General features: G+C 60.8%; 1 protein-coding gene across 3 annotated transcripts; it reads left to right on the top strand.

The window, feature by feature from the left end:
* The first annotated feature begins 533 nt into the window (after positions 1 to 533).
* PERM1 (PPARGC1 and ESRR induced regulator, muscle 1) lies at positions 534 to 10,372 on the top strand. 3 transcript variants are annotated; one of them, XM_032131826.1, is made up of 5 exons: positions 534 to 648; positions 924 to 2,877; positions 3,460 to 5,892; positions 6,952 to 7,068; positions 8,811 to 10,372. In XM_032131826.1, the coding sequence occupies exons 3-5, from the start codon at positions 3,462 to 3,464 to the stop codon at positions 8,888 to 8,890; spliced, it is 2,628 nt and encodes an 875-aa protein (XP_031987717.1). In that variant the 5' UTR covers positions 534 to 648; positions 924 to 2,877; positions 3,460 to 3,461; the 3' UTR covers positions 8,891 to 10,372. The 3 variants fall into 3 exon arrangements, with proteins under 3 accessions (XP_031987717.1, XP_031987716.1, XP_031987715.1); XM_032131825.1 differs by lacking the exons at positions 534 to 648; positions 924 to 2,877 and having other exon boundaries at positions 2,886 to 4,793; positions 4,839 to 5,892; XM_032131824.1 differs by lacking the exons at positions 534 to 648; positions 924 to 2,877 and having other exon boundaries at positions 2,886 to 5,892.
* Positions 10,373 to 13,075: the final 2,703 nt, after the last annotated feature.

Genomic DNA, 13,075 nt, shown 5'->3' with positions numbered 1-13,075 from the left:
TTCCTCAGCACGGAGCTGTTCCTCCCAGGCTTTCCCTGCGGTAGATCGGAATTCCTGTTCTTTCCCCTGTTCCCATCCCCAGGGAGGTCTCCTGGCCGTGGGCAGGGTAGGAGCTGGACGTGAGCAGCTCGGCGTTCCCTGATCCCGGGGGCTGAGCTGTCCCTGTGACAGGCTGTGCCTCGCAGGAATTTATGGAAAGGAGGGAATGGATCAGATCAGGGGCAGATCACGGGGTGGGAGGGCTGGGGAGAGCACAGGACGAGTGTCCAGGGAGCAGCTGGACAAGGGCAGACAAGGCCGCTGCTGTCAGTGCCCGAGGCTCAGGGATCATCCAGCTGAAACGGAAGAAAGATGAGAGAAAATAATCACAAATAAACCTCTCTGTCCCGGGCAAGCAGCAAGGGCCAAGGTTGTCTTGCTCCTGAAGCTGTGGACAGATTTTTTTCCATTCTATTTTTTTCCACTGTTTTCCCTACAATCTCTCCCTTCCCGCCCTGGCGCACAGCATGAGATGGGTGTAGATCAGGGCAGGGAGGATCTTCCTAATCAAACCCACATTTCTCTGCATTGTCTGCCCTGTCTCCCGGGGAGCTCAGCCAAACCCCCACGCTCGCGATGCTCCAGCGCTGTTTGAAAAGCTGCACGAAGGTAGGATTTTCCCAAATGGAGTTTCCTGGGTCGGAAGGGAATTATTCCACTTCGCCCTGAGAGCTACTTTCCCAGAAATTGAGGACCCTTTACACTGGGAGCAGTGAAAGCTGAGCCTGGAGCCACAGAAGGGGGCTCTACCCCAAAGGAAGTGCCCTCCATGGCGCTCCCAGTTTTCCTGCCTTTTCCATGCCCTTGATCCCAGCAGTTTCTCCCACGCCAGGCACAGGGGGGCTACATCTGCTGCTTTATTTCGGGCCCTTCTCTCATTACAGGTGACATTGGTTATTTATATCACGTCCTCAGTCCCACAACATCCATCCTGGAGGTGCTGGGTGCCATCCACAGGATGGGGCCGGAGCAGCCCAGCAGCATCCCAGCAGCTGGCACCGGAGAGCTGGAGCCAGGAATCCCGGAGAGGCACGAGAGCCAAGAAGGAAACGGGCCATGGGCTGTCCACTGCCACTAAAGGTCCTCAGCAAGGTGGCACGATGCCCCTCTGCCACCTGTGGGGCTCAGGGACAGCGGGACGTGCCCTTGAAGGCCACGCTGGGCTTTTCTGGCCCCCCCCAAAAGGACGGGAAGTGGCGGCTGAGGCGTCATTTCCCCACGGGCGCCGTGTGGGCTTCTCCCTGGCCAGGCAGAGAAATCCTGGGCTGTCTCCTGCTCGCAGACTCCTTGGTGTCCCCGGCTGGGCCGTGTGGCGCAGTTCCTGTGGCCGAGCAGCCGGGCTCCAGAGCGGCACCCATAACGCGGCCCCCGGCCCCGTCTGCTGCCTCTGCCCCTTTCGTGGTCCCTGCAGGCGGAGCTGGAAGGTTCCTCTGGCTAAACCCCGGCTCGGAGGGAAGGAAGTCGGCTGCAGCCCAGGAAAGGAAGCCAGCTGGTTTCCCTTGTGCGTCTGCGAGGCGTGCGGGGGGAGCAGGGCGTAGCCAGATCGAGATAGGATGGGGAGGCAGCGCCTCTTTCCTTCCATGTTTTCCGGGCTGGACGCGGGAAGCGTGGCCTGGGCATTATTTCCTCCAGCTGCTGCTGGGCTGGGCTGTCCTGGCTCTCTGCTCGCCGTGCAGTGCGGGACAGCAGCCACGACGGGGAGCTTCCATCCCGCGGGACGGCCGGGCGGGACACGGGCCCCGCTGTCCCCTGCCTGTGGGGACAGAGCCAGGCGCTGCCCCCGGCTCCCTGGGGTGGGCAGGGGGGCTTGGCCAGCACCTGGCCCTGGGAGGCGCAGAGCTGGTGGGACCCCCCAAAGGGGATGCAGAGCCCACGGGGTCCCTCTCAGCTCCCATGGCATCCCCACCCCTGGCCGTGGCCATGTCCAGCTGGGGTGTCCTGGTGGCCGAGGGGGTGGCTGGAGCCTCGGGGCGGTGATGGGGGGCAGCAGGGCCTGGGGCAGTGCTGGGGTCACTCTCCCTGCTCCTTCAGGGCAGCTATTTCTGGCCCTGGGACGGGGAGGGCGTGCGGGGGCAGGAAGGTGGGAGGAAGGCTCCGGGGCTCATGGGAGCTGAGGGCTATTTCTGCCTCGCTTTGTGACCTGCCAGGCCACCCTTGGCCACCGTGTCAGTGGCCCGTGCCAGGCTGCCCCTGAGCCTGCAGCCCGAGGCTCCCCACAGCACGTGGCCCAGGTGGCCCTGGGTGGCGCGGGACGTGTGCCACACACCCTGCGAGGTTTGTCACAAGACCGTGATGCTGGCTCTGATCTCCTGATGTCACCCTGCAGCAGGCCGGCAATAAATGCCCTGGGAGTGCCCGAAATAGGTGAACCCTGCCCCTGAGGTGATTTTGTGTCATCCTGGAGAGGGTGACTAAGGCAAAGTGGCTCTGTGGGAAAAAGAACAGTCATTGCCACCCAGCTGTGCCAAAGGCTGGAAGCTCCGTGGCCTGTCCCCCTTCCCTGCTGGCCACCCCATGGAGCAACCCCAGAAAGGAGCAGTGGGCACCGGCAGTGGTCCCAGTGCCCCCAGACGTGGCTGTGGCACAGTCACGCATTGGCTGGCACCCTGGCATGTCCCCCACCAGTTCTATATATGGGCCTGCCCTCTCCGGGCCGCGGCACCGGGATCTCAAGTGACACCGGGGAGGGAGGGGGGGGTCTATTTTTAGCCCTTGAATGGATCTGAGCTGCAGCCGGGCTCCCTGCCCCCGCCGAGGGTTCGGCATCATGTTGTGCCGGGAGGGTTTTCCTGCGTGGCTCCTCGAATGGCTCCGTCCCCGCCTGGGGCTGGGGGACAGGTAGGATGGGCTTTGTCAGCTCCCTGCTTCTCCTGCTGCCGGATCCCCCCGGGGCTGTGCTGCTCCTCCCTCCCCAGGCCCGCGGGAAGGACGGGGCTGCTGCCGTGGCTTTGCTGGAATGTCCTGTTTGCGCTGAGCTTCGGGAGGCCGTGGCAGGAATGCTCGGGAACATCAATCCCAGCTTTTAAAGTGGCAAAAGGAGTAGGAAAGGGGGGGGTGTGATGTGTGGTGCTGCTGTGGAGAGAACCCCAAACCTGCTCTAACTCTGGAGAGAGCACCAAGCCCCCTGTGCAGCTGTGGGGAGAATCCCAAAGCCCCGGGGCTGCCATGCTGGGGAGCAGAGGGTGGTGGCACTGTCCCCTCTCACTGCTGGCAGGGCTGTGGTCCAGCACAGCCATCCCCATCCTGCTGAGGCTGCCAGGAGCTGGAATTTCCAGCTGGGTTTCAGCTGGACACGAGTGAGGATGAGCGAGGATGAAAGGAGGAACTGGCAGGAAGGGCTGGGGGCACGCACCTCGCCTCTGTCTGCCCACACCGGTGCCACCCCCTCGTCCCTGACCTATCCCTGCTCCCCTGCTGCAGGCATGGATAACTTCGAGTACAGCATCCAGCTGAACGACCGGGAATGGGCTGAGTTCTTCCAGGCCTCCGAGGAGTGCAGCCTGGCGCCGGCCTCGCTGGCCACGGCCGAGGAGCAGTGCCTCAGTGACATTGAGCAAGGGGACGCCTCGGGACGGGACTGTCCCCGCAGCAGCGCCGGGCTGACCGCGGCCAGGCCGGGCAGCGAGCCAGCGGCTGGCACGGGTAGCCCTGCCCCACGGGGGGTGGCCGGTGACACCGCCCCGCGCTGGCCGGAGCGTGGCCACCTCTCCCTGCCGGAGCTGCTGTCGGGCAGCGAGGACGAAGCAGAGCCGGGCTCTGTCGGGAGGATCCTGTGTGACAGCGACGAGCCCAGGTGCCGGTCACCCGCTGCCATGCCCAGCGCCCAAAGGAGGCAGCCGCCACGGCCACCCGCGGCCACTCCGGCCGGTGGCACAGCCCAGGGCAGCCCCGGGCAGGACGCGGCGGCGGAAAAAGGAGCGGCCGGAGGCGGCCAGGCCATGGAGCCCCCCGAGCAGGGAGGGGATGCAGGAGGGGGACGAGCCCGTGGCAGCGCCCTGGTGGCACAGCCGGCGGTGGTGGCACAGCCGGCGGTGGTGGCACAGCCGGAGGCTCCAGCAGCCTCTGCCTCCCCGGAGGGACCGGCCGGGAAGGGCTCTGCCAGCGCTGTCCCGTCGGAGCCCGGAGTGCGGGGACCCGCCGGGGACCCCCCGAGCCCGTCACCGGGGACGGTGCCCAGGGTGGCACAGGAGGAGGAGCGGGCGGGCACGGAGCCGAGCTCGCCGGGCGGATCCCCCAGCGTGGTGAGGCCCAAGGTGCCGGCGCAGCCGAAGAAGAGCCGCAGGCAGCGCGGAGCCAGCGCCACCGAGGGGGACAGGGACCCTGCACCGGGCGCGGCGGGGGCCGGGAAGGCACCCCCGGGCTCGCCGATGTCCCCTCGGAAGGGCAGAGGGAAGGAGAAGGCGGCCAAGGGAGCGCTGGTGAGGCTGGGCAGCGAGGAGGCTGCGGACAGCAAGCGGTCAGTGCCCGGCCCTGGCGTGGATGGCGGCGATCCCGGGACTGCTGCCCCGAAGCAGAGGGGGAAGGAGCCGGGGGCGCAGTCCCCAGGGAAGACAAAGGCCACCAAGCACCCCAAGGCGGCGCAGGCCGGTGGCTCGGGCGTACGTGACAGTGTCCCAGTGGTCCCTGGCGACGGAGCCGCGGCTGTTCCAGGACAGGCGTGCCAGGAGATGCCAGGGAAGCCTCTCCAGCCCGGGAGCGCGGCAGCCTTTGGAGGGAATGCTGCTGAGGGGGCTGGGGGGGAGCCTGCAGCTGAGATCCCTGGAGTTCCTGCTGCTGAGATCTCCAGAAAACCTGCAGAGATCCCTGGAGTTCCTGCTGTTGAGATCTCCAGAAAACCTGCAGAGATCCCTGGAATTCCTGCTGTTGAGATCTCCAGAAAACCTGCAGAGATCCCTGGAATTCCTGCTGCTGAGATCCCTGCAGCTCCTGCAGCTGAGATTCCAAGGAAGCCCTCAGAGATCCCTGCAGTTCCTGCAGCTGGGATCCCTTGGGAGCCTGCAGCTGTGATTCCCAGGAAACCTGTAGCAATCCCTTGGGAAGCTGCAGCTGGGATCCCCAGGATTCCTCCAGTGGGGATCCCTTGGGAGCCTGCAGCTGGGACCCCCGGGAGTCCTGCAGTCGACATCCCCAGGATCCCCGCAGCTGAGATCCCCAGGATTCCGGCCATTGAGATCCCGTGCGAGCCCACAGCTGGGATCCCCCCGATTCCTGCGGCTGGGATCCCTTGGGAAGCTGCAGCTGAGACCCCCAGGGAGATGAGCCCCCTGTGCTTTGCCGATGGGGCCTCTGCCAGGCCCAGCTCTCTGGATGTGACCTGGCCCGAGATGTACGATTACTTGTTCTGTGATTCCCAGGAGGAGGAGGACGAGCTGGGGAGCTCCGTGGAGGGGTGGAAATCCCCCTTGCAAAGGGAATTCTGCTGGCCCGAGCTGTACGAGCACTTTTTCAACGAACCAGAAGGAAGCAGGAAAAAAGGCAAAGCTAAAGACAGGAAAAGGAAGAAGTTCAGCAGCTTGGACCACGCTGGGCTGCAAAAGGAGGATCCCAGCCCAGCTGCAGGCAAGGACACCGTGTTTATCCCAATCCCTGACGTGTATGGACATTGCTTCCCAGAGAGAGCCCAGAGCAGGATGGGCTGGAGAGGGATTTTCTCAATGGCTCCGGCCTCCGAGGTGAAGAAAGCTGTGGGGGCTCTGAAGTCCCTGCTGCAAAGGCAAATCCAGCTGGGAGGAGGCCAAGCCCCAGCATCCCAGGCCCTGGTGCCCAGAGGATCTGGAGAGAAGCTCGCCCTGGTCCCGCTGGGAGGAGCCCAGGTGTGGCCGGGAGATGCAGGCACGGCCCTGGCCCTGAGAGGTAAACCCTGTTGTCCCCTGCAGGGACATGTCCCAGGCTGTGTCACCCTGGCTGGCCCTTGGGATGCTCCCTCTGTCCCCTCTGGCTCTCCCTTGGGATGCTCCCTCCCTCTGTCCCCATGCCAAGCGGGTGCTGCTGGCCAGGTCCCCCAGCACTGCAGGCATGAGCAGGTAAAATTTGGGATTGTAAAACCCACTCCAGAGGCCTCAGAGGTCACCTGGACATTGCCTGTTCCTGGAGGCAGGTGGGAGAAATGGGAATAAAGGGAGAAGTTTGGCCCATGAGGACAGGCAGGGATTTATCTTTGAGCTTAAATGATGCTCAGAGCCTCAGAGTTAATATTAAACCCAAACAACAAGGGAGCCATCCCGAAGGGAGCCTCAAAATCGAGCTTCCAGTCTGTTTGCACGGAGAAAAACCCCTTTGGGGTGGTCACAGCTGATTAACAAGCCGGTTTTAATTGAAAGCCTGATCAAATGAGTAGGAGCAAGAAGAACCTGATCTTGACATAGGCCTGCAAGTTGTTCCATGCTGGAACGGCAGCGGGGCAGGGAGCGCCGGGCCCTCAGGGATGTCCTCGTCCCTGGAGGAGGCAGGGAGCAGGAGTGGGGTGGGGTGGGATGCACGGAGGGATGCTGAGCACTCTCGGATGCTGTCCCAGAGCTGGCTGCGCCTCAGGACCTCGGTGACAGCAAGGGGAGCTTGCCCGAGGCCCCAGGAATTGCTCTGTCCTAAATCTGCTCCCCAGACCCAATTCCAGCCTCCAGAGAGAGCTGGGGAGATCCTCAGGGAGGTGGTGAGGCAGCCTGGGGTGGCTTTAACAAACATTTCCCTGGGGTTTTTAACAAAGTGTGAGACTGAGAGGGGTGACAGATGAGCCACTGTCCTTCGGGACTGCGCCCGAGCCCTGACCAGACCCCTCTGACTGCACCTCTGTTGCAAAAACACCTTCAGGGACGATTCCCTGGGAGCACCAGGGATTTGCTGTCCCAGAGGGTGGGGAGGGGAGGCAGAGGAGGTGGCACAAAGCCCCCAGAGCTCGTGCTCCTCTCGTGGCAGGGGCAGCAGAGAACCCCCGGGTGCTGAGCCACAAGGACATGTGCCTCGTGTTCTGCGCCTTCGCGTCCTGGGCCGTGAAGACATCTGACCTGCAGGCTCCGGATGCCTGGAAGACCAGTACGTACAGTGCCCGCCTGGAGAGGGGTGGGAAGGGCTCTGGGGGGCACTTGGCAGGGAGAAAAGCTGGGATATTTATACCTGCAGCTGCCTGTGGGGAAGTGCAGCGTTTTCCTGCTTTTCCCAAGTGCTTTCCATGCTTTCTGTCTCCTCCGCTCGCTTCCTTTGTGCTTTCCCTACAAAGTGGCTGCTGGCTGGAGCTGAGCTGTATCCACGGCCTTGGTCCTGCTCCATCCAGCCCCTGACAGGGACCAGTTTGTCAGGATTTCCTTGGGATCGGTGCTGTCAGGGCCTGCAGTGAGCAGGTTTAGATTCCCTCATCCCAGCTGGAACAAAATTCCCTGCTTTTCTGATGTGCTTGGAAGGCTTAATCTTCCCCCCCGAACACAGCTCGGCTGAGGCATCTTCCTGCTGCTCTGAGTCCTGCAACTGCTCAGAGATCTGTGGGATCCCCTCCTCTCCAACCACAGCACCTGGAAGCTGCTGGGAAGAGAAGAAGCTGGGGAAACACAAATTCACTGAATCCCCCCGGAGTGGGGATCGCTGGATGAGCAGGGAACGGCTCAGGGCGAGCAGCATTCCCAATTCCTGCCCTGGATGCAGCAGGTCCAGCCCTGGAGAGCCCTTCCATGGGAAGAAATGCCGGGATCAAGGCTTCCTGCTGCTTTTCCAGGCGAGGAATGTTCCCTGCTAAGGTCACCAGGAAGCTGACACCCGGGCTGGGAATAGCTCCTGAGCTAAGGCTGCTCAGTGCCATCATCACAAGCAGCTCTTGGCCTGCTCCTCCTGGGCGACTGAGTTTGGGATGGAGGACGTGGCCCCGGGAAAGGTGTGGAAAGCGGGATACGCTCCTCGTGCCCCGGGATGGAATAACCTGGGGAGGAGGAGGGAGGCAGGAGCAGTTCCACGCCCCGGAGGAGCCATTCTCTCTGGGCATTTGGGCCTCTAAAAGGTTAATTTCTCTCTTTATGTCCCTCTAACACATAAATCAGAATCCAGTCTGAATATAAGGTGGGAAGTCTGAAGGCACGGCTTGGATTGCCAGCTTTGCTTGGGAATCAGGGGAATTTAACGTCTCTTACAAACCAAATCAAAGACACTGAGTGCAAGCACAGGGCAGAGCTTGCTTTGTCTATAATCCCCATCAGTTATTTCTTCTGTCCCTACGTTTTTTGATCCGGGGTTTTGGATATTTTCTGCTTTTGGCTGGGACCAGAAAATCCACAGGAAGTCCACAAAATGGGATTTTCCTTGGCATCCTCCTGGTTTAAAAAGAAGCAGGAAATGAAGGTGCTGCCCTGAAGCCCTGGTGAGATTTTTCTAGCATGTCTTCTTCATCCAAGATCAAATCTCCACCCAAACCCGTGGCTCCACCCAATCCATGAAATTCCCATCTGGATCTGTGTATCCGACACTGCGCATCACCAGTGGAGCCTTTTGAGCATTTCCCCTAAAAACAGCCGTGTTTTATGGAATGGTGGGGTCTCCATGTGCCCAAACTCCGGGACTGGATGTGGCCAGTCAGGCTGTGGGCAGCTAGGAACGCACTGGGAACAAATTCCTCATGGTGGGAATGAAAAGCAAAGGCAGGAGGGGGCTGGGAAAGGGTGAGGAGTGACCCCGCTGTGTCCCAAAGAGCGGGGGAGGCCCAGCAGTTTGGGATCCCCACGCCCGGGGAAAGATCCTGAGGTCTGGGAGAAGCACCCGGAGTCACAGTGGGAATGTGTTGGGCTCTTTTCCAGTGTTCCTGGCAAGTTTCGGCACCCTCTCAGCCATCCGCTACTTCCGACGGCAGGTCAGGGAAGGGCACCCCCGGACTTAACCCCGGCCACGCCGGAGCCGCTGCCCGAGGCCGGCGCAGGCAGAGGCTGGGACTTTGTTCTGGACACTGGGAGAAGCCTGGAGCCAGCACCAAGACTTCTGCGGCCCCATCCGTGGCGGGACAGGATGGCACAGGGAGCAGGACCTTCCCTGTGACAGGAACTGACGGTAGGAGAGGACAGGACAGGGGTGGCTCTGCCCTTCCCTTGCACGCTCCTCGCGCCATTCCCGGGAATGCCCAGGGTCTGCTCCAGGGCACTGCTGGTCCCTCCTCCCTGCTGGAGTCGCCTGGTGGCACAGGAAGGAGCTGAGGTGGCAGCGAGAGAAAGCAGGGGAGTGCTTCATCCCGACAAAAGCTGGGATATCCGTGAAGGAGGAAAGGAGGGCTTTGGGAAGAGCTTGGCTAGGCCCGGGCTGGGCGGCAGCTCCAGGGGATGGAGGGGCCGCTCCCTTGGCAGAGCCCAGCGCTCCCATGACCGGTTTGAACACTCCAGGAGGGCTCATCCTCTTGGATTTCACTCCAAGAAGTCGCAGCTCAGTGCAGCAGCTCTGGGATAAGGTTTCTGTCGCACGTGGCCACCGCAGCCCTGGCATCCAGAGGCACGGATGGGTCTGTCCCTGCGGGACACCTGCTGCAGGGACACGTCCCCATCCCATGGGGGAGGACGGGCAGGGTCACACAGCCAGAACAGGGGGAAAGGGTGGCCAGGGAGGGTCCTGCGGGGGATGCACAGGGTGGGAAGGGCAGCAGGGAAAGGGCTGAGCTCAGGGAAGTCTCAGGGAAGAGGACAGGAGGATGTTGGAGAGGAGGGAGGAGTGCATGGACAGGTTTGGCTGTGCCAATCAGCAGGGAAAGGGTCTGGATATTTGATTTATTTCCTCGTGTGCCTCCCGTCCTAGAGAGGCAGAGTCTGGCTGGGGGAGATGTGGGGTGGGGGGAGTGTGGAACCTGTGGGGCTGGGGAAGGGCTCCAGGGGCCCTGGAATGGAAAGTGGGGGCAAAAACGAGAAGGAAATGGTTCAGTCTCCCCCCTCTCCCCAGTGCCTCCCTCACCCCTCCAGGACATTATCCAGGAGGATTTTCCTTCCCTCACCAGTCTGGTAACAGCACCAGTGTGGGATTGAGCGCTCAGGGACCAGACCCACTGAGGCTCTGAGGGCAGCAATCAGCCCAGAGCTGCAGTGTGGAGCTGCCTGTGAGCTCTGCAGGAACGCTGTGCTGGCGTTTGTCCCGAAAGAGGAGAGGGGAGGTTTCCTTCCTTGTGCTGAGAGTGCCGTGAAACTTCAGTGTGTGTGTAAGGGTGGGCTGGAGGCCGTGGATTACTGCTGATAGGAGAGGGCAGTGAGACGTGGGACTGGGAGATGGATGTGGCCAGGCTCTGTGTGGGCCAGAGCAGCTGTGCGCCCACTGAGAGCCGTTCTGTGAGGAGGGCAACAGATGGAATGTGCTGGAAGCTTCTAATAAAGCTCTGTCTCATTTACTACTTCTGTGTCCGTCCCTGTGTCTGTGGGGAGCCCTTAAAGGGGTTTTAAAGGAGGATAAGTCAGTGCCCTCTGTGTGTGTGTGTGGATCCAGAACTGCAGGAGCTGACGGCTCTGGAGCCCTGGGGACACAGCAGGCAGGGGGATGGGGCTGTGTCCCTGTCCTTGGCTCAGTCCCCGTTCCTGCCCCCCTGAGACACGGCCTGGCTGTCACATGTCACCAGCAACCCGCTCCAGAGATCCCTCCTGGCTCAGGAGCCCTTGGCTCGTCCCCAGGCAGCGCCTCTGAGCACAGCAGTGAGCCCGAGGCAGTGCCCAGCACGACCTCCATCCCCTCTCCGCTCCCAGATCCCTCAGGATGCTGCATCCAGGAGCTCCTGGCACTGCATCCTCAAAAAAAACCACCCTGAAACACTCTGTGTGCTCTGTCTGCAGCTCACCCGTGAAACTCTGCCCTGCTCTCCGTGCCGGGTGGGAACAGCAGCCTGGGGGGGAGACGGGGAGCAGCTGGGGGAAGTGGGAATTTCACTCCTCCGGGATTTCCTGGGGGGCTGTCCCAGGGAGCTGAGCGCAGCAGGAGTTGCTGAAAGGTCCCGCCGGTGTCAGGAGGTCTGGGAGCCTCTGCCACGCTCAGCCGGGCAGGAGAGCAGCCTGAGATGTTAATGCTTGGTTTATTCCCTGACCTTTCCAGCTCTCTCCTCTGCCTCAGCAAGGCCAGCCTGCCCGGGATTTCCCGTCTGTGGCCGAAATTCGGGATTAAACCTCGCAAATTCAGTATATCCAAGGATTTCTCCCTGAAAAAAGCTGCCAGGACAGAGGGGTTTTGACCTCCCCTTTGGGGGCAGCCAGGACGCCCCCAAATCGCAGAGACCTTTCCGTGCATCCTCCGTGCCCCGAGGCTGCTCCCGGTGCCACGGGCGCGCTGGGAGCACTGCCAGGCCTCGCTCGCTGTGCCCCGCACGTCGCTCCCTCATCTGACACCTCCCCAGTGCCAGGCACATGAAAAAGTCAGGCAGGTGCGCCCCGAGGAGCTGAGCCCGGGTCTCACTGATGCCATGAAGATTTTTTGCCTTTTCTTTTATACCCCTGTTATACTTTTTTACAGCTTCTGTATTCCCAGTGCTTTTTGCCTACATTCTTGGACTTGTTTGTCAAGCTGAGAGACTCAGCATTTTAGAGGCATCGTAGTTAGGGATCAGTGTGCCCCAGAGCCCAAGGTCCTCTCCAAAACACATCCTGTAAACCAAGATAGAACCATCCAGGGGAAGGTTCCTTGGGGAGGGGGGCTCACTCGAGCCTCTCATTGGGGAATCTGTGATAGATGTGTTAATTAGTAAAGCCTATAATGTTATACCCAATGTTGGGAGACACAGAGACACAGACAGAGACAGACTGGGCGGGGTGCATCTCGATGCATATGACCTGGACGTGTGCACCTAAGGATCCTTAAAAATAAATCCCAAGGTAAAATCCCTTTTCCCCTTCTAACCGTGTATGCCTCTTGATTTTAAGACCAGGAAAAGGCATCATCACCCCGCCGGACGCGCCGGCTGGGAGCAGGGATGCCGCTCCCCCTTTTCCCGGGAATGGGTTTGGCCGCAGCGGCTCCTTCGCTCTGACTTCATCTTGCTCCATCTCTCGGGGGTGAAACCAGAGCGGAGCTTCCCACGGGGATTTCTGTGGCCATTCCTGGCTGTTCCCTGCCCTTTGGGGGGGGTTCGATGCGGTGCCGGCCCCGGCAGAGCAGAGGGAGCGCTGACCCCGCTCTGCTCCGGTCGCTCCCGTCCGTGGAGCCGGGAGAGCTCCGCAGGTTTTGGTGGATTCTCCCACCACCCACAGGGCGCTCAGGGAGTTGCTGGGCACAGCCCGGGGCGGATCCCGCGCATCCCCGGCGCTCGGGAAGGGAGGGATGGGTCCTTCCCGAACTCTGGCTGTGGTTCCGAGCAGGAAGGGACGCGTAAACCTCTCCCCGAGGAATTCCCGAACCTCAAATGCCTTCGGGAAGGGAATAAAGATACAGGAACAGGCTGATTTCTGCTACACCCGTTGTTCTCTGGCAGAGAATTTCTCCCAGCTCCCAAAGCCAAAGGAGCAGGTTAAAAGCTCCACTTTCTATTGAGTTGTGGGGTTTTTTTTAATTTCACTGTTTATTCTTTGAGGGAAAAAAAGAGTTTGGAATCGTGGCTTGAAAATCAGAGAGCAGAGAGAAATCCAACATCCCTGCTGCAGCCAGGGTGAAGGACGGGCTCGGTGGTCGGGGTTTAAGAGGTTTTTGTGGGTTTGCAGGTACCAATTTCCACTTTAGTTTAACCTGGACAGATCTGGTGCTGCTCTAAATAAACCAGTTTTTAAATCCTGAGCCTGCTGAGGAAGGTGTTGGAGGAAAAGCAGGAGAGGAGACTTCACAGCCACAAACCCACCTGGATCAGCATCCGAATAGGGAAAACCAAACCCAGGTCCTGCTGTCTGACAAACCCTGGGGAGGCTTTGGTCAGGGATTAGGGGTTTGCAGGAGTCTGGAAATCCTTGGGACACAGGGCCCCAGAGTCCCCAGGGCAACAGTGATGGGCAAAAATCCACCTCCATCAGAGCAGACGATGGCAAAGAGAGGGAAATTATCCCAGGGGATGTGCATTGGAATTGTCCAACCTCCTAGAAATCCACGAGGGAACTTTAATATCAACAGGAAGGGGACCTTCCCCTTT

Source organism: Corvus moneduloides, chromosome 22 (assembly GCF_009650955.1).
Source record: "Corvus moneduloides isolate bCorMon1 chromosome 22, bCorMon1.pri, whole genome shotgun sequence".
Classification (NCBI taxonomy): Eukaryota; Metazoa; Chordata; class Aves; order Passeriformes; family Corvidae; genus Corvus; species Corvus moneduloides.
The sequence above is the reverse complement of the archived record's forward strand: the minus strand, read 5'-3'. Positions and strand labels throughout refer to the sequence as shown.